General features: G+C 57.8%; 2 protein-coding genes across 2 annotated transcripts; both read left to right on the forward strand.

The window, feature by feature from the left end:
- Positions 1–9,447: 9,447 nt before the first annotated feature.
- KLHL30 (kelch like family member 30) lies at positions 9,448–12,960 on the forward strand (the record flags this gene model as incomplete). Its single annotated transcript, XM_080350036.1, has 7 exons — positions 9,448–10,236; positions 10,326–10,491; positions 10,698–10,784; positions 11,017–11,172; positions 11,267–11,455; positions 12,028–12,173; positions 12,709–12,960. Exons 1-7 carry the CDS (start codon positions 9,463–9,465, stop codon positions 12,958–12,960), a joined length of 1,770 nt encoding a protein of 589 aa, XP_080206162.1. The 5' UTR covers positions 9,448–9,462.
- A 1,066-nt stretch (positions 12,961–14,026) lies between these two features.
- On the forward strand, positions 14,027–15,876 carry ERFE (erythroferrone; the record flags this gene model as incomplete). The annotated part of the gene is made up of 6 exons (XM_080350121.1): positions 14,027–14,432; positions 14,604–14,791; positions 14,903–15,011; positions 15,090–15,180; positions 15,307–15,385; positions 15,717–15,876. 6 exons carry the CDS (start codon positions 14,027–14,029, stop codon positions 15,813–15,815), a joined length of 972 nt encoding a protein of 323 aa, XP_080206247.1. The 3' UTR covers positions 15,816–15,876.
- Positions 15,877–17,078: the final 1,202 nt, after the last annotated feature.

The raw sequence follows: 17,078 nt of genomic DNA on the forward strand, positions 1-17,078 counted from the left end.
GATTTGGAGGCTTTTCAACTGAAAAGCGTTAGATGGTAAATTATTGGATGTGTCTGAGAGTGGTGCAGCTCTAACTGAAAATGTCATAGAACCCGTGTTGAAAGGAATAGAAAAGGTTTTGTTTATTTGGAGTTGGGCTGTATTACCAATTCCTTTAAGTACTGAGAAGCTTGTAATCGTGCTTAGTAACTTCTTGTAGAGGTATCAGTAAGTGAAGGAACTTTTATGCTTCAAGAAGTCTAATAAACCTTTCTTAAAATTCTTGATCCTAAGAAAGCATCCAGAGTTCTTGAATGGTTGGCTCTGTTATGAGAAAATGGTCAGTTTAAAAGCCAGTCGTAAGATTACAGCTTAAGCACAGAAACACTTGCCTATTTAAACACAGAAATGTCTTTCTTGTGTTTCAAACTTGGACAATTAATAAAAACAAAAAACAAACAGGCTGTGACTGATGCAGTTCCTTAAATTTCCAAAGTGTGAAGCTTTCGTAGAAGCAGCAAATTTCTTAGCTTTAAATTTAATATTAGACATCAAAGCATGGCAATCATAGGTATTGTTTTTGTCAGTAAACATTGAGTGAAGCTTTAGACTTGAGTCACTACAGTATTAGAAATAAACATGTAAAAATGGAAGCAATCCAGTCAGGAGTTTTGCACAACCTCTGTTGCCAAGATTCAAGGCAGACAGAAGTTCTCCTTCCCTGAAACCAGATGTTCTTGTGGTGCCTGGCAGTGTTTGGGGTTAGGTGAGATTCTGGAGAAGCAAGAGGTTAATTTTTTTTGAGCTCCTGCTTCACAGTCAGCCTTTGGCAGAGCGTGGGGAGCAGCAGGGCTGGGGCTGCAGCCAGTGCCCTGGCTGCCAGACTGGGAGGATCATTCCCCTTCTCTTCCCTGGGGCGTTTCCTGAGGAGCTCCCTCCTTGCCTCTGGGTTGCACTGCGAGTTCTCCAGCTGTGTGGGAAAATCCGAGTAGAAGATACTCAGTGCAATTCCTCAAGAACTCTGTGTGTGCTGAGCAGCCAGCAGAGGAAGAGCAAGCACCCTGGTCCCAAGCAGCTGATCCCAGGGAAGAGAGAAAAAGGAGGCCCAGAGGCCAATATGAAACGGTAGAATGGCAAAAAGCTGAGCTAAAAGAAATTCCCAAATGGAATTCCACTGAAATGGAGGAAAAACCTAGCCAGAAAATCCGATTCTCCTTAGATATGAAGCATGGTGCTAATGGCATGGAATATTCTCGTTGATCAGTCTGTATGTCAGTCACGGTCTGTCCCATCCAACTGCCTCACACATGGAAAGAGCTCAGGAAGACATTGGCTCCCAGACAACAACTAAGATAACAGTGAGTTCTTACATTCTCTTTGTTCCAACTCAAAGCCACAGGAGATGTACTTGGAGAAAAGCATTTAACTGTCTCGGGGTGTTATTTTACTATCCTCAAACTAAATCCAAATAACATCCATGCTAGCTAAAAAAAAAAAAAAAGTTTCTAAGTGCATGTAGAAAATCAACTTGCTTTCAGTCAAACCAGCGCAGTCCCGGGACTCTCCCAAGCATGTCCACGAAGGGGTCTGTGTCTTCTCTCCTGAAGGTCAGGATAAGGGAAGAGGCCGAGAGGGGAGGGACGCCGTTGTCTCCTTTTCTGGTCCCACACACCCCTGTGCTGCAGAGGGCTGCCATCCCACGGGGAGGCTCTCAGGGCTGGAGGAGTCAGCCTTGGCACAGCCCCTGCCAAAGGGCAGCTGCCTGTCCTGCCGGTGGGAGAAGCAGCCCCAGCTGGGGTGTGCCTTGTATTTAGGGAGCCTCTTCAAGGAAACCTGTAGACCTTCTGCAATCTGGGGTATCCCCAAGAGCTGTGCAACGGCTGCATGCCTCAAAGAGTGCCAAGCCCTCGCTGCTGCTACCCTGCTCCATCCGCTTCCATGGATTAGGTGGCTGGCCAGCTCCCAGCACGGGGGCTGAGCTGCTGCCCACACCTGCCTGCCACCTTGGCAGACCTTGCTTCTCAGTGAGCAGAACTAAACTTGTTGCTGAGAGTTTTGGGGGCTGCCTCTACCCCAGCAAGGGTAGCTGAGCATGGGGTGAGGCTGCTCCGTGTGACCACAGCCTCTCAGTGCCTTCTGGGCCCTGAAGATCGATGCAAAGATGAAAGTCTCATGGAGATTTAGGTTGGAAAGTGCTGGCAAGCAGAAGGTGGCTCTTCGGTACTTTCCAAAGGTTCTCTCTGAGTAACATCCTCTCACTGGAGGTCCCAGGCCACACCGAGCATCAAGAATCATAGAATCATTTCAGTTGGAAGAGACCATCAGGATCATCAAGTCTAACCATAACCTAACCCAACTCCAGCACTAAACCATGTCCCTAAGAACCTTGTCTAAACGCCTTTTAAACCCCTCCAGGGATGGTGACTCCAGCACTGCCCTGGGCAGCCTGTTCCAATGCCCCACAGCCCTTTCCAGGAAGAATTTTTTCTTAGTATCCAATCTAAACCTGCCCTGGCATGACTTGAGGCCATTTCCTCCTGTCCTATCGCTTGCTACTTGGGAGAACAGACCAACACCCTCCATGCTCCAACTTCCTTCCAGGCAGTTGCAGAAAGCAACAAGGTCTCCTCTCAGCTCCTGTTCTCCAGGCTGAACAGCCCCAGCTCCCTCAACCACTCCTCATCACACTTGTGCTCCAGCCCCTCACCAGCTTCGTCGCCTCCTCTACACTCTCTCTAGTACCTCAATGTCCTTCTTACGATGAGGGGCCCAAAACTGAACACAGGATTAAAGGTTTGTCCTCACCAGCGCCGAGTACAGTGGCACAATCACTTCTCTAGTCATCCTGGCCACACTATTCCTGATACCAGCCAGGATGCTGTTGGCCTTTTTGGCCACCTGGGCACATGGTGGCTCATATTCAGCCGGCTGTCAATCAACACCTCCAGGTCCCTCTCTGCCAGGCACTTTCCAGCCACTCTTCCCCGAGTCTGTAGCGTTCATGGGGTTGTTGTGACCCAACTACAGGACCTAGCACTTGGCCTCGTTAAACCTCATGCAACTGGCCCCAGCCCAATGATCCAGCCAGTCCAAATCCCTCTGTGTGGCCTTCCCACCCTCCAGAAGATCAACATTGCCACCCAATTTGGTGTAATATGCAAAGTTACTAAGGGTGCACTCAATCTCTTCATCAGATAACTGACAGAGAGATTAAACAGAACTGGCCCCAATACTGAGCCCTGGGGACACCACTCGTGACCAGCCACCAACTGGATTTGGCTCCATTCACCACAACTCTTTGGGCCTGTCCCTCCAGCCAGTTCTTTATCCATCATAGATACACCATCCAGGCCATGAGCTGCAGCTTCTCCAGGAGATTCTGTGGGATATGGTGTCAAAGGCTTTAATGAAGTACACAACATCCACAGCCTTTCCCTCATCTACTAGCTGGGTCACTTTGTCACAGAAGGAGATCAGGTTGGTCAAACAGAACCTGCTTTTCATAAACTCATATTGACTGGGCCTGATCACATGGTTCTCTTGTATGTGCTGTGTGATGTTACTCAAGATCATCTGCTCCATGACCTTTTCCAGCACAGAAGTTAGAGTGATAGGTCTGTAGTTCCCCAGATTCTCCTTCTGGCCCTTCTTGTAGATGAGTGTCACATTGGCCAACTTCCACTGAATTGAGACCCCCCCAGTTAGCCAGGATTGCTGATAGATAATGGAAAGTGGTTCAGTGATCATGTCTGCCAGCTCCCTCAGCACCCTTGGGTGTATCCCATCTGGCCCCACAGACTTGTGGGTGTCCAAGTGGTGTAGCAGGTTGCAAACCATTTCCTCTTGGATTATTGGGGCTTCATACTGCTCCCTGTCTCTGTCTTCCAGCTCAGAGAGCTGGGTACCTGAAGCACAACCGGTCAGACTATTAAAGACTGAGCAAAATAATGCATTTAGCACCTCAGCCTTTCCCTCATCTTCTGTCACTGTGTTTCCCCCCACATCCATCAGGGGATGGAGATTCTCCTTAGCCCTCCTCTTGTTGCTAATACATTTATAGAAACATTTCTTGTTGCCTTTCACAGTGGTGGCCAGGCTCAGCTCTAGTTGGGCTTTTGCCTTTCTAATTTTCTACCTGCATAACCTCACAAAGTTCTTGTGTTCCTCTTGAGTAGCCTGGCCCTTCTTCCAAAGGTTACAAATTCTTTTTATTCCAAAGTTCTAGGCACAGTTCTCTATTCAACCAGGCCGGCCTTGTTCCCCGCCGGCTCGCCTTCCAGCATATGGGTACAGCTGCTCCTGTGTCTCTAAGGTCACCTTCCTGAAGAGAGACCAGCTTTCCTGAACTCCTTTGTCCTTCAGGACTGTCTCCCAAGGGACTCTGCCAGCCAGCCTTCTGAACAGGTCGAAGTCTGCCCTTCAGAATCCAGAGTAGCAGTTCTGCTGACCACCCTTCTAACTTCTCCAAGGACAATAAATTCAGTCATTTCATGATCACTATACCCAAGGCAACCTCCAACCGACATGTTGCTCATGAGTCCTTCTCTATTTACAAACGATAGATCCAGTGGGGCTCCTTCCCTGGTAGGCTTACTAACCAGCTGTGTCAGGATTTGTCTTCCATACACTCCAGGAGCCTCCTGGACTGTTTCCTCTCTGCTGTGTTGTACTTCCAGCAGACATCTGGTAGGTTGAACTCCCCCATAAGAACAAGGGCTGGTGATGAGGAGACTTCTCCCAGCTGCCTGCAAAATATTTCATCTGCCTCTTGATCCTGATTGGGTGGTCTGTAACAGAGTCCACCAGGATGTCCACCTTGTTGCCCTTCGCCTTGATTCTTATGCATAAACACTCAACCCTATATATATGCATAAACACTCAACACATCACCCTCCTCAAGTTCTAGACAATCCAAACCCTTCCGAACATACATGTCTACCCCACCTCCTCCCTCGTCTACCCCTTCTGAAGAGTTTATAGCCATCTATTGCAGCACTCCCGTTATGAGAGTCATGTCACCATGTTTCTGAGATGGTAAATCATAGTTTCTCTGCCTCACAATGGCTTCCAGCTCCTCCTGTTTGTTGCCCATGCCGTGTGCATTTGTATAGATGCACTTCAGCTAAGCCATTGATTCCACTGGGTTGGCAGACTGAAGGGCCTTGTTAGCACTACCCTCAGATGCCCACATGTCACCCCTGGGTGTGCCTCTGCCAAACCTGGTTTCCTCCCCCTTCAAATCTACTTTAAAGACCTCTCAATAAGTCCTGCTAACTCCTGGCCCAGGATCCCTTTCCCCTTTTGAGACAGGTGCATCCCATTTGTTGCTAGCAGGCCAGGTGCCATGTAAGGTACATTCTGTCCTTCCCCAGCACCCCAGGGGAGCACGAGGCAGGATGATTGTGAGTGACTTTCTGGTACCTAGAGAAACATCCAACCCTCACTGGGCTTTCTGCAAAGTCCCTTTTGACCCAATAGTTGGCAAAGCTCCAGCCATCCCCAGCCATGCTGACAATGAGAAGGGAGTGGACTCGTGTCTCGGCTCACAACATCTGTCTGCTTAACCTGAGACGCACGGTGCCTCCGGCACCAGGCCACGTTCCCGTGTTCTGCACAGCGTCCCCATCAATATTGCAGAGCACTGCCCCGCTGCCAGCATGGCAACACAGCAGGGAGACATCAGCTCATCTCCCCACAAGAGCTGCTCTGTGCTGGATGTCAGCCCACTCCAGGGCCAGGGAGAGATCAAGAGGCTGAATCTGTAATGGATCCTCACCAGGCGACTGGTGTTTAAAAACTTTGATCTACTGCTTCTTGATTATATTCCAGCTCCTTGATAGAATTTCTCTTGTGTAAGCGAGCCACACTAATCCATCCTGGCCATATATAATGGATGGCAGCGGAGTGAAGGAAAACAAATGTGGCTGAGTATCGGTAACAGATGTCCGGGAAGCAATGCAGCACATCCTTCTGCCAAAGATCCCCCATTTCCAGTACCTGCCCTCGGTGTCAGCCAGCGCACACCCCCTCCCCAAAACCTGGCCTGGCAGTGTGCGGGGGCAGGCACCATGACCAGCTTCAGCCATTCTCCACTGGTCCGAGGAGTTAGTTGAGGCTGGGAGCCAAGCCACTGAGCTGCTATTTCCAGGACCAGTTGCCAGTGCCACCCACTGAGACCTGGCGCTGCCACTTGATGCTCCTGTCAAATATTAATGCGATGCTCACTGCACTCTCTGCCCTGTCCCAGTGCCGTAGCTGTGGCCCCTGCTCTCTCCAGGGCTGCGCGATCCCTCCAGCCTCCCCTCCTGTGTGCACTGATCGCTGTGCAGGGGTTTTGGGGGTGCACCTGCACCCACCTTTGGGTGTTGTCCAGTCAGTGCAGGGCAGGACCTGGCCCTCTGCACTCAGTAGGAGGCTCCTTGGTGCCTCCTGTCCCCAGTGGCTGGATCAGCCTCCCACGGCAGGTAAGGCCCATTGGGACTGAGGTTGCGGGTTCCTCCATCCCCTGGGGACAGCCAGTCTGTCACCTGCAGGAGAGCGAGGCGGGAGGGCCAGGGGCATGGGGAGCCTGGAGAAGGGCTGGCAGCGATGGGGGCGGCCCCAGGCTTGGTCCTCAGCTGCAGGGGCATTGCAGTGTCCCCTGGGGTAAGAGGGGGCAGCAACACTCTCTGCAGCTCAGTCTTGTTTTCTGAAAGAAAAGCCCACCAGTGGGTCTTTTGCGGGGAGGGTTCAGCACAAGGACTGGGGTGATGTGACGGGCATCCTCACGGGGCAGCCCTCACCCAGTCACGCGTGGGGGATCCTGGAGCTACTGGGGTCCCATCTCCCTTTGCCTGTCCTCCTCTAGGAGGAGGCCTGTGCCTCTTCCCCCGGCAGCGCCTGGCCTGGCAGAGGATGGAGCTTGGCAGGTCAATGCCAGCCGACCTGAAGCTCCACAAGCCCTCACAGCGGGCCAGGATTCCAGCATCCTTCTTCACCCACCCGGTAGGTGGCTGGCTCTGACCACAGCCCCCGGCTTGTCCCCTCATCTGGGCCCCCAGCAAGCCTCTCTTGACTCTGTCCACGCAGGATGGGGTGGCAGAGCCAGCAGACCCCTCCGGGCTGGACTCCACAGAGACAGATGCAGACTCTCTTGTGCCTACACATGACGAGCAGGGCCACCTCATACCTGAGTGGAAGCGGCAGGTGATGGTGCGGCGGCTGCAAGCCCGGCTGGCAGACGAGGAGGCAATGGGCACCCAGGTACAAGGCGTCCTGGGGATGGGGTCACAGGCTGGTGGCCCATGGGGATGCTGACCGCCTCTCTCTGCAGGGCGAGGGCTCCTGGCACTTCTCGTCCTCCCGCCAGGCCTTGCTGGGCCCCTTCGGGGAGCTGCTGACAGAGGCAGACCTGCAGCAGCTGGAGTGGGCAGTGGAGAGCCTGCGGCTGCGACGGCGGGGCGAGGTGTACCAGGGTGAGCTGCGGCGCCTGGCGCGGGAGCTGCGTGCCCTCCTGCCCGCCCCACTGCTCAACATCACTGTGCGCAGCCCGCCGCCTGCCCCCGGGCTACCCCTGCCCCTCTGGTGCGGCCGCCTGGCGGGCGCCGTCAGCAGCCTGACCGCGCTGCTGGCCCATGCAGAGGGGGCACGGCCCGGCTCCCCCGCCGCCGCAGCTGCCGTTCCCCCCGCCGCCGCTCACGGGCAGCCCCGGGAGCCGACAGGCAGCCTGGCGCAGCGGGAGATTCGGCAGTGCGGGGTCTGTGTCCGCAGCCTCCGCGGCGCCTTCGAGCCCGCGTGGAGGGCGGCGGGGGGGAAGGCGGCCGGGGGGAGCGGCGTGGAGGCCGCCAGTGACTCGGGCATCAGCTGCGAGGAGGCATTTTCCGACGGCGGCGGCTCCACGGTGCCGGGGCCGGAGTGGGGCAGCCTGAGGAAGGAGCGAATCGTGATGCTCTTCCTGAGCCACTGGAGACGGTCCGCCTACGGGCCCGTCCCGACGGCAGCCGGGGACCCCCGGGAGGCAGCGGGGACCGGGGACGGGGCAGCAGCCCGCCTGGCGCGGCAGAGGGCGGCCATCCAGCGGCTTCTGGGCGGCTGGAGGGACGCTGCCTCCCGCCGCCCCCCGCCACTGCCGCCCCCCGCCGCCGCCTGCGCCCCGCTCTCCCCGGAGCAGTTCGTAGCCAGGCCGGGCGGGGGGCCAGCCGACTACGACAGCCTGTCCCTGGAGCTCTTCATGCTGGGTTATTTCCGCATCCTTGAGCAGGAGCTGCCCCCCGAGGAGCGCCGCGGCCGCCACCTCCTCTGCTTCGAGGTCTTCGAGCAGCTGGGCCGGCACGGCTGGCGGGCGGTGCGCTCCTTCCACCGCGCCGTCACTGACGAGATCGCTGCCGGCCGACGAGGCTGGCTGGATAGCTTCGATGACATCAAGGCCAGGTATTTTGGATCCCCCCAAACCTCCGCCCGGCGGCCGGGGGAGGCCGAGGGAGAGGGGGAAGAGATCTGCCGCTACATCGACCGCAGCTTCGCCTTCTGGAAGGAGAAGGAAGCCGAGATCTTCAGCTTGGAGGGGTGATGCCCTCTGGCGGGGAGGGCGGAGGTTTGCGTGAAGCCGCGGGCTGAAATAAATGCCTTTTCGGGTCTGTTCGAGCTGAGCGAGGCTTGCGGGGGAGGCGGAGAAAGCTTTTAAGGGGGGCCGCCCCAGCACCCCGTATTCACCTTCCCCATGATCGGTGTCTTGGCCCCGGCTCCCTGCGGCGAGACGGCTGTCGCCTTTTATTTATCGCCGCCGAGAAGTGAGATAACAGTCCTATATTTAACACTCGGCATCGGCGCCACAGCCAGGGGGCGGAGGAACATTGTGAGGACCCCCGGCGACCGATAAGGCAGAAATGGGGGGCGTTGCTGAGGAGAGCCTTTTACCCCAGGCTTGCGGGGCCCGGCTATCACTTTATTAGATGCTTTCCAAAGAGCAGCAAAGCCGCGCGGCGGCGGGGATGGACAGCAACGGGCAGCTTTGCCCGTGCTGTACCTTTAAGAGCAGGGAGCGGTGTCCCGGTGCCACCTAAAAATAGTGTGTCCCTCCCCCGTCCCGGCTGGATCCCGTGTCGCGCCGGGGTGTCCCTTCCCAGTGCCGGGATCGCGGCCGCTTCCCTGCCGGTGGGCCAGCCGGAGGGCTGCATAGCCCAGGTGAGACCAGGAGGGAGAGAGCCGGAGCGACGCTCAGCGGAGCCCCAAAACGACCCCCACCTCCAGAAAACTGGTGGCAGCCCCTGAAGGGCAGCTCGGGATGTGGGGAGGACAAATCATGGCCACCCGTGGAAGTGGGAGTGGGGGGGTTCCTGCCCCTGATTGTGCCTGTAAATCGGGTGCTGGGAAGATGCAGTTGTGCCGGGGGGAGGGAGAAGGAAAAGGATGGAGATGTCATCACCTTTTCCTGTCAGGGACACCCTCGCCAAGCTGCGCTTGGGCTCTGTCTGCCGGCAAGTGTCCACGGCCATCCCCAGCAGCATGGTGAGGAATGTGGATGACTTCGACTTCTGCTTGCCTTCACACGCCCAGGGTGTGCTGGAGGGGCTGCAGCGGCTGCGCACCAACCCCAAACTGGCGGATGTGACACTGCTGGCGGGCGGACGGGAGTTCCCCTGCCATCGCAGTGTCCTGGCCCTCTGCAGCCACTACTTCCATGCCATGTTCTCTGGTGACTTTGCGGAGAGCATTGCGGCACGGGTGGAGCTGAAGGAGGTGGACTCCAGCGCGCTGGAGATGCTGCTTGACTTCGCCTACACGGGGAAGGTGACCATCAACCAGGGCAACGTGGAGGGGCTGATGCGGACCGCCAGCCAGCTCCACTTCCCCACTATCCAGAAGGTCTGCAGCCGCTACCTCCGGCAGCAGATGGACGCCACCAACTGTTTAGGTATCTGTGAGTTCGGTGAGAGCCACGGTTGCCCTGAAGTCTCCTCCAAGGCCTGGGCTTTCTTGCAGGAGAACTTTGAAGCTGTGTCTCAGCAGGAGGAGTTCCTCCAGCTCTCCAAGGAGAGGCTGGCCACCTATCTCTCCAACAAGCATCTGCAGGTGCAGGAGGAGCAGAGCCTGGCCGAGGCTGTGCTGCGCTGGGTGCGCCATGACCCTGGGCCCCGAGCCCAGTTTCTGCCAGAGCTGCTGGAACTCAGTCGCCTCGTCTCACTGCCTGACCAGTACCTGCAGAACCTGCTTGCCACTGAGCCCCTCATCCGTGATTCAGATGCCAGCAAGGCTCTAGTTGCCCGATCCTGCACCAGGGTGAGTATCCCCTGCCCCAAATGTGCCCCCTGAGCCAGCAGGGAGTCCCAGCTCAGAGCCTGACAGTCCTGCCCTGGCCTCTCCATCAGGGGCAGAGAGATGCCGGGGCCCAGAACCCCCCGAGCCCACCACAGAAGCTGGAGGAGGTGCTGGTGGTGGTTGGTGGCCGTGTGCTGGAGGAGAGCGAGGATGAGGATGGGGGACTGCGCATGCCAGCTGCCCCCAGGAACTTTGCCTTCTACAACCCCAAAAGCAGTAAGTGCACATGGCAGGGATGGGACAAGCGCTCACCACCCTCGCATATTCGTTAACCCTCCGATCCACCCCAAAGCCACCTCTTGCCAAATGATCTGGTGTCAGGAGGGGCACTGGGGAAGACGGGGGGAGAGGGAAGAGTAAAATGGGGCTGGCTTAAAAATGTCGTTGCTGGCCGGTCATCACTTGGCTCTTCTGGGTTTCAGGGCAATGGATGGCTCTGCCTGACTTCCCTGATTACAACAAATGGGGCTTTTCCCTGGTGGCTCTGAACAACGATGTGTACGTCACAGGTAGATGCTGGGGCTGCTAGTACAAGGTGGGAGTCCCCCAGGAGCAGGGATGGGAGATGAGGGAGAAAGATGTGGGCGTGGGGTGCTGGCATGGGCCGGGGGCTACCTTTGTCTCTGAGCAAAGCCTTCTTCTCGCTCCCCGCTTGGGTGGATTGGGCTGCTGGCACGAGATGCCCAGTGACAGCTGCACTCAGAGGGTCTGAGCCCGTGTGCCTGACCCATCCCTCCCCAGGCGGCTCACGGGGCTCCCAGAACGACACATGGTCAACGACCCAGGCCTGGCGCTTCTGCCTTAGGGACGGCGCCTGGAAGCCCATCGCTCCCATGCTGAGAGCCCGGACAAACCACACCAGCGCTGTCCTCAATGGTGAGATCTACGTCATCGGCGGTAAGGCTGCAAAGAACTCGTGCATGCTGCTGGGGCTGGGGTTCGTGGGTGCCCTGGAGCAGTGGGGTGGCTACAATGTGCCACCGCACCGCAGGGACGACAGTGGATGTGGTGGAGGTGGAGCGTTACGATCCCTACAACAAGAACTGGTGTGGAATCAGCCCAGCCCTCAAGTACGTGAGCAATTTCGCGGCCGCCAGCTGCTTGGGCAAGCTCTACCTGGTGGGCTCCTGTGCTGTCAAGTACAATGCGCTCACCCTCCAGTGCTACAACCCTGTCCAAGGTGAGAGCTGCCCTGCCACCATGCCCCGCTGATGCCTTCCTGGGGAGCAGGACTGAGGGGGCAGGCACGCAAGATCCTGTGCCACCAGGCATGGTCCCATGGGATGTGAACAGGTGCTAATGGGGGTCTGGTGACAGCTGCAGGACAGGCCTGGGGTCGGCCAGGAGCACGGCTGCCAGTAGCAGGGATCTGAGATGCAGACCTCCAGCACAGCCCAGACCTGACCCTCAGTTTAGCAGGATGCCTGTGGCAGGGGGATGGTGGAGGCTGCCTGCCTTGGGGAGAAACTAAACACCCATGACAGTGCCACCTCCTTGGGCAGCCTCTGTGCAGCCCATGGTGGTCTCCCCCATCCCACAACACCACTACAAACAATAGCACACTTACTTTTTTTTTATGCAAGAGCCTCATCTGGGATGGGGACAGTGACTGTCGCCCTGCCTGGCCGCTCTGTCCCCTCCTTTTCAAACTCCCCCTTAAATAGCCATGGGCTTGGCAATTCTTTTTTTGGTCACTGGCAGCTGCATCATGAGCCAAGGGTGGGACATGCTGCTGACGGCCGCTCCTTGCAGATTTGTGGAGTGTGGTCACGTCCCCCTTCATCCCCAAATACCTCTCAGCCCCGCGCTGCGCCACCCTGCACGGGCTCATCTACCTCATCGGGGACAACACCAAGAAGGTCTACGTGTACAGCCCAGAGGCCAACATCTGGCAGAAGGTAGTGGGATGCGGAACCAGGCGCAATCTCCCTCCTGGGAAGTTGGGGCAGCACCCTACAATGATACCCCACACCCCCTCCCCCTGGGTGCCAGCACCCCCTCTCCCTCTTGCCTGCTCATTCCTTGGTTCTTATTAACCCATGTAGAGCCAAAGATGGCCCAATCCTTCTTTCCCTGCTCCTGTCACACCAGCATGAGGAGCATGGCTTTTGCACCAATTTTAAGTGGCGTTCACACTCCAGAGCCCCACAGGATGCCCCCTTTTCCAGCAGAACCCTCCCACAGGGTGTGAGGGGCTCCAGCCTGTGCAGTCTGGCAGAATTCTGCCTGCCCCATCTGCTCTTCAGACCCCATGCTCCTTGCAGCACCCCCAACCTTTCTATCATACATGGGGATGCTACTAGAAACAAGACCCCCCCAAACCTCGCAGAGAGAACGGGGTGAGGGAACACGCCAGGTAGATCAATGTCTTCTGTGGTGGGAGCGAGAGGTACCCAGAGGGTCCCCACACATCTTGCCCTGCCCCTTGCACAGGTGCAGCTCCTGCACACGCTCCATGAGAATGGTGGGATGGTACCTCTGGGCGACCGGCTTTTTGTCACTGGCGGCCACTGGAAGGGCATGGATGGAGACTACCGTGTGGAGATGGAGGTGTATGACTGTGCCAAGGACCTCTGGACGTGGGAGGGCTCCCTGCCCTGCCTCTGGCTCTTCCACAGCTCCTCCTCCATCTTCATGGACACCTCCAAGTGGACGGAGGCTTTCCAGGGTGACCACAGGTGGTAGGAGAGCCTGCAGCGTCACCTGTCACGCTGCACAGCTGCTCTGCCCTCTTGTCTGTCTCCTTGCTGCCAGTTCAGCTGTGCAGGGCGGAGGTGGAAACCCCTCTGCAAGGCTGGCTGCAGCATCAGGAGTGTGTTCTGTCCCTCACCACCACTGTGGAGAAAAGCCTTTTCCTTTTAAACACACTTTGGCTCATGTTCTCTTTTAGTTTGGTGGACTGGTTTGTTTGTTTGTTTTAAAGAATTGTCTCTTCTTCCCCCTCCAAGACCCTCAAACTTTTAGGGTATTTTGAGGCCTCCTAAAGTGTGGCCCATGCTGTCAATGACTGGCATTGCTGCCTGCTGGCCATGTCCCTTTCCCCCATCATGTTGACCATCCAGCATGGGGAAACACAAGGGGAACTGGGGGAATCTCACTTTCCTGACACCTGAAGCTCTCTGTTACCTTGCTGACCCAGACTGAAGTGCCAGACCCACTCCAACACCCCATGGAGCAGCATGCCACGACATAAAACAGTTTTTGAATGCTTTGCATCCTCAGGCAGCACAGCATTCTGTGGTGGGGTGCTTCATCCTGGCTTCTCTCCTGGGATGTGCAGCACAGGCCCCTGCGATGTGAGCTGAGGGTGATGGTGAAGCAGCCAGCACCTCGGTGGCTCCTGGTGCAGGGACAGAGCGCGGTGGTGCCTCCTGCCCCATACCCATCTCCGCTGGTACTCAGTGGCAAAGGATTGCCCCAGGGCGCGACAAACACCCGGCAGCGCTTCCCCAGCGGCCGCTCCCACCACCGGCACCAGGACGTCGTAGCTCTGCCAGCGTCCTTCGACGGTTAATCTCTTCTGTGTTGCACTTTTTTATCACTTTGGAAGGGTCCCCCGCCCCTCGGAGCTCCGCGCTGCTCCCCACGGGCCATGCGGGGTTTTACACACGGGGGCGGGGATCCCCGCGGGGGAGGGCGGGGGCTCTCCCGAGACCCCCGCGCTGTCCCCGGCGGGACCCGGGCAGGCGCGGCCGCTGGGCGGGCCCCGAGGCGGGGCCGGGGCCGGGTTCGCCCTGCCGGGAGCGACACGATGCGGCTGCCGGAGCTGTGCCTGGCGCTTCTCTGCGCTGCCGCCGGGCTCGGCTCCCCGGGGGCGGCCCGGGAGCGGCCGCCGGGCCCGGGAGCAGCCGTGGGGAGGGCAGTGGAGGCGGGACGCGTGGGGACGGGGGCAGCTGGCGGCGTGGACCCCCGCCAGGCGTGGATGCTGCTGGCCGGGAGCCCCGGGCGGGCGAGCGGCAGCCGGCACCGGGGCAGGACGGGCACGGCACGGCATGGTTCGGGGGCTGGCGCAGCGGCGGTACCGGCTGGCGGCCCGTCCCCAGGAAAATCACCCCGGGCTGCTTTGCAAGTCGGTGCGCCAAGTGCTGCCCCTGCCCCTCCCGCCGCCCCCGCCGCGCTGGAAAAGCTGCTGAGGGAGCTGCAGCTCCTGCTGAAAGGTACCCGCTGCCCCGGGGAAGAACGGGGGGCTGAAGGGAACCCAAGGACAGAGGCAGGGGACAGCAGAGACGAGGCACCACAGGGCTAGGTGACAGATCTGCCTCATCTCGGGTCCAGGAAAAGATGAGGTTTCCTCCTAAAGCCAAGCCCTGGTCGGGTTTTTGTGTCAGGCATGGTAAAGGAACAGGTGAAGACATGCAGGAAGACCGGTGAAGAGTGTGAGGAAGAGGAGGAAAGTGATGAAGGCAACCCACAGGATCAGTCCCATCATCATGTGGAAGCAGCCTTCCACTGCCGGACACGTGAAAACATCTCTGTTGAGAAGAGAACACAGCAGGAGCTGCAATTCTACTACATCGTGAGTGCCCAGCCTGCTGGCTCCTCCTGCCTGCAGCACCCTGCTGCCCATGGGGGCACCTGCCCCGGCACGGGGTTTCATTCTCTAATCCAAGCCTTTCCCCGTGCCCAGCCGGAGGCAGAGCGGATGTTCCACCGTGGCTCTGGGCTGAACCTGACCAGCGGGCAGTACACAGCCCCCACTGCAGGGTACTACACCTTCACTGCCACGCTGCACATCGGTGAGCCCTCAGGCACCCCCCACACGACCCTGCTGGGCGGGGGGTCTGGGCCAGCTCTCACCCTTGCATCTGTCGCAGTGAGCGGAGGACAGCGGAAGAAGGAGCGGTCATGCAGGGGGAATCGTCTGCGGGTGATGGTTTGCGTGCAGTCCCGCTGCCAGCACAACAGGTACGGCAGGGCAAAGCTGGGATGGGAGAGGAACCACCAGGGAGGGCAGGAGGAAGGAGGCCAAGCACCCTTGGGGGAAGGAGGCACATGCTCTCCCCAGCACCACCCTCCCTCCCTCTTCTGCAGCAATTTGGAGACTGTATCCCAGCTGGAGAGTTGTGGTGACCTTTTCACCATCTCTGTCACTGGAGTCCTTTACATGCAGGTTAGTGGTGCCAGTTCCGCTCAGGACCGTGCCAGGCAGGAAGGCGCCTTCTGTGGCCCCAGCTCCCGAGCTGGGCGCCGGGTCTGTTTCTCAGCCCAGCTCCACGCCCAAAGGACACTCGGGGCTGAGGTGTGCTGGGACGCTGCAGCGCGTACCACAGCTGGGCTGCCCTCCAGGCCTTGATGGCATCCTTTACCAGAAGGAAGCAGGGAGCAGCCCCTTCGGCTCTCAGCTGCTGTGTGCAGGGGAGACCTCTCTCCTTTGCTCTGCCAGGCTGCGCCCTGTGGCAGGAAGAGCTGTCCCAGCCCAGTTAAGCCCTCTCTCCCTCCAGGCTGGGCAGTATGCCTCTGTTTTCGTGGACAATGCTGCAGGCTTCACCCTCACCATTCAAAGTGGCTCCGATTTCAGCGCCATCCTGCTGGGGGTGTGAAAAGGCACTGGGCACCATGCAGGAAGCTGAGCCTGTGCCAGGAGCAGCTGGACCCTTCCCTCTGCCAGCCACCAAGACACCTCCTCTGCTTGGCACCAAGGCCAAGACAACCTTTTGCTGCTGCAGGAGCTGCAGGCTGGTCTAGTACTGCTGGTGCTGCAGAACCACCTGAAGCTCGACAAAAGATTGAGGAGGAAAGGATAATAATAACAAAAATAATAAAAAGGCATGCTGACAAGGAGCTAAAGGGGTTCACTTTTATCTAAAGGCTAGGGCTGGAAGTTTATCTTGGAAAATGATGCTGGTTGATTTCTCCACAGGGCTCCGCTCCCACACCTCCATTTTCGCTCTCCGATTTCCCTGCCTAGCATCTCAGCAGCCCGAAACAGATCATCTATATCGCTTTAGCTTCCCAGCAATGTATTAGCAGTCAATGTTTGTGGCAGAAGCAAACAACCTTTACAGCCAATCTTCAAAGCAGGGCAGTGTCCGCACATTTGATTAAAGCAAATTCCTGTCCCATGGCTTTCCCCGCCAGGCGTTCTCTGCCCGTGGCACAGGGCCCAGGCCGTGAGCAGCGCAGATACACTCCTTGCTCGGCTCCGATAGCCGCCCCAGCTGAGGATGGGCGCAGGGCTACGTGCCCGAGCAAGGGCTGCGGGAGAGGAACCCGGGTGGGCCGGGCGTGGGGGCAAGGGAGATGCACGTTTTATTTCTTAGTAGCACGTAGCACTGGGTGAGCTGTGCCAGCAACACAGTGAGTGAACCTGAACTGCAGCCAGCCCCACCTTCCCCAGGAATCTGCACACGTAGCAGGGGGGAGGCAGCCTCCTGGCACTGGACATGGTCCATAGGGGCTTCCGTGGCTCTGCCTGCCCTCCTCCACACGTGGCGTCTTCTCCAGGAGCATCTCAGGGAGCTTGGTGAAGCAGCTGTTGCTGCAGCTCTGTGGGAGAGTGTTTGGATCCAGGGGGCTGGCTCTGACTGCGCAGTGTTAATACCGACTTCTTGCCCAAGGCAAGAGAACTTGGCTCTGAAAGGAAAGACATGCTTTTCCCCTGGCTGAATGGGTGGGCAGCAGGACCTTGGCAGAGACCAGGCTCTGCAGCTCCTGTTCAGCTAAGGAGCTCGGCCCAGGCACGACTGCAAGCCAGAGCAGTCTCACTCGCATCAGCCACCTTCCATTTCTACCAAACACACCTGAGAAGACACAAAAGGACTCACTGTTGGAGAGTGGGGCTTGACAAGCAGGGAAGTCCAGTG

The sequence above is a fragment of the Nesoenas mayeri genome (assembly GCF_963082525.1).
Source record: "Nesoenas mayeri genome assembly, chromosome: 9".
NCBI lineage: Eukaryota > Metazoa > Chordata > Aves > Columbiformes > Columbidae > Nesoenas > Nesoenas mayeri.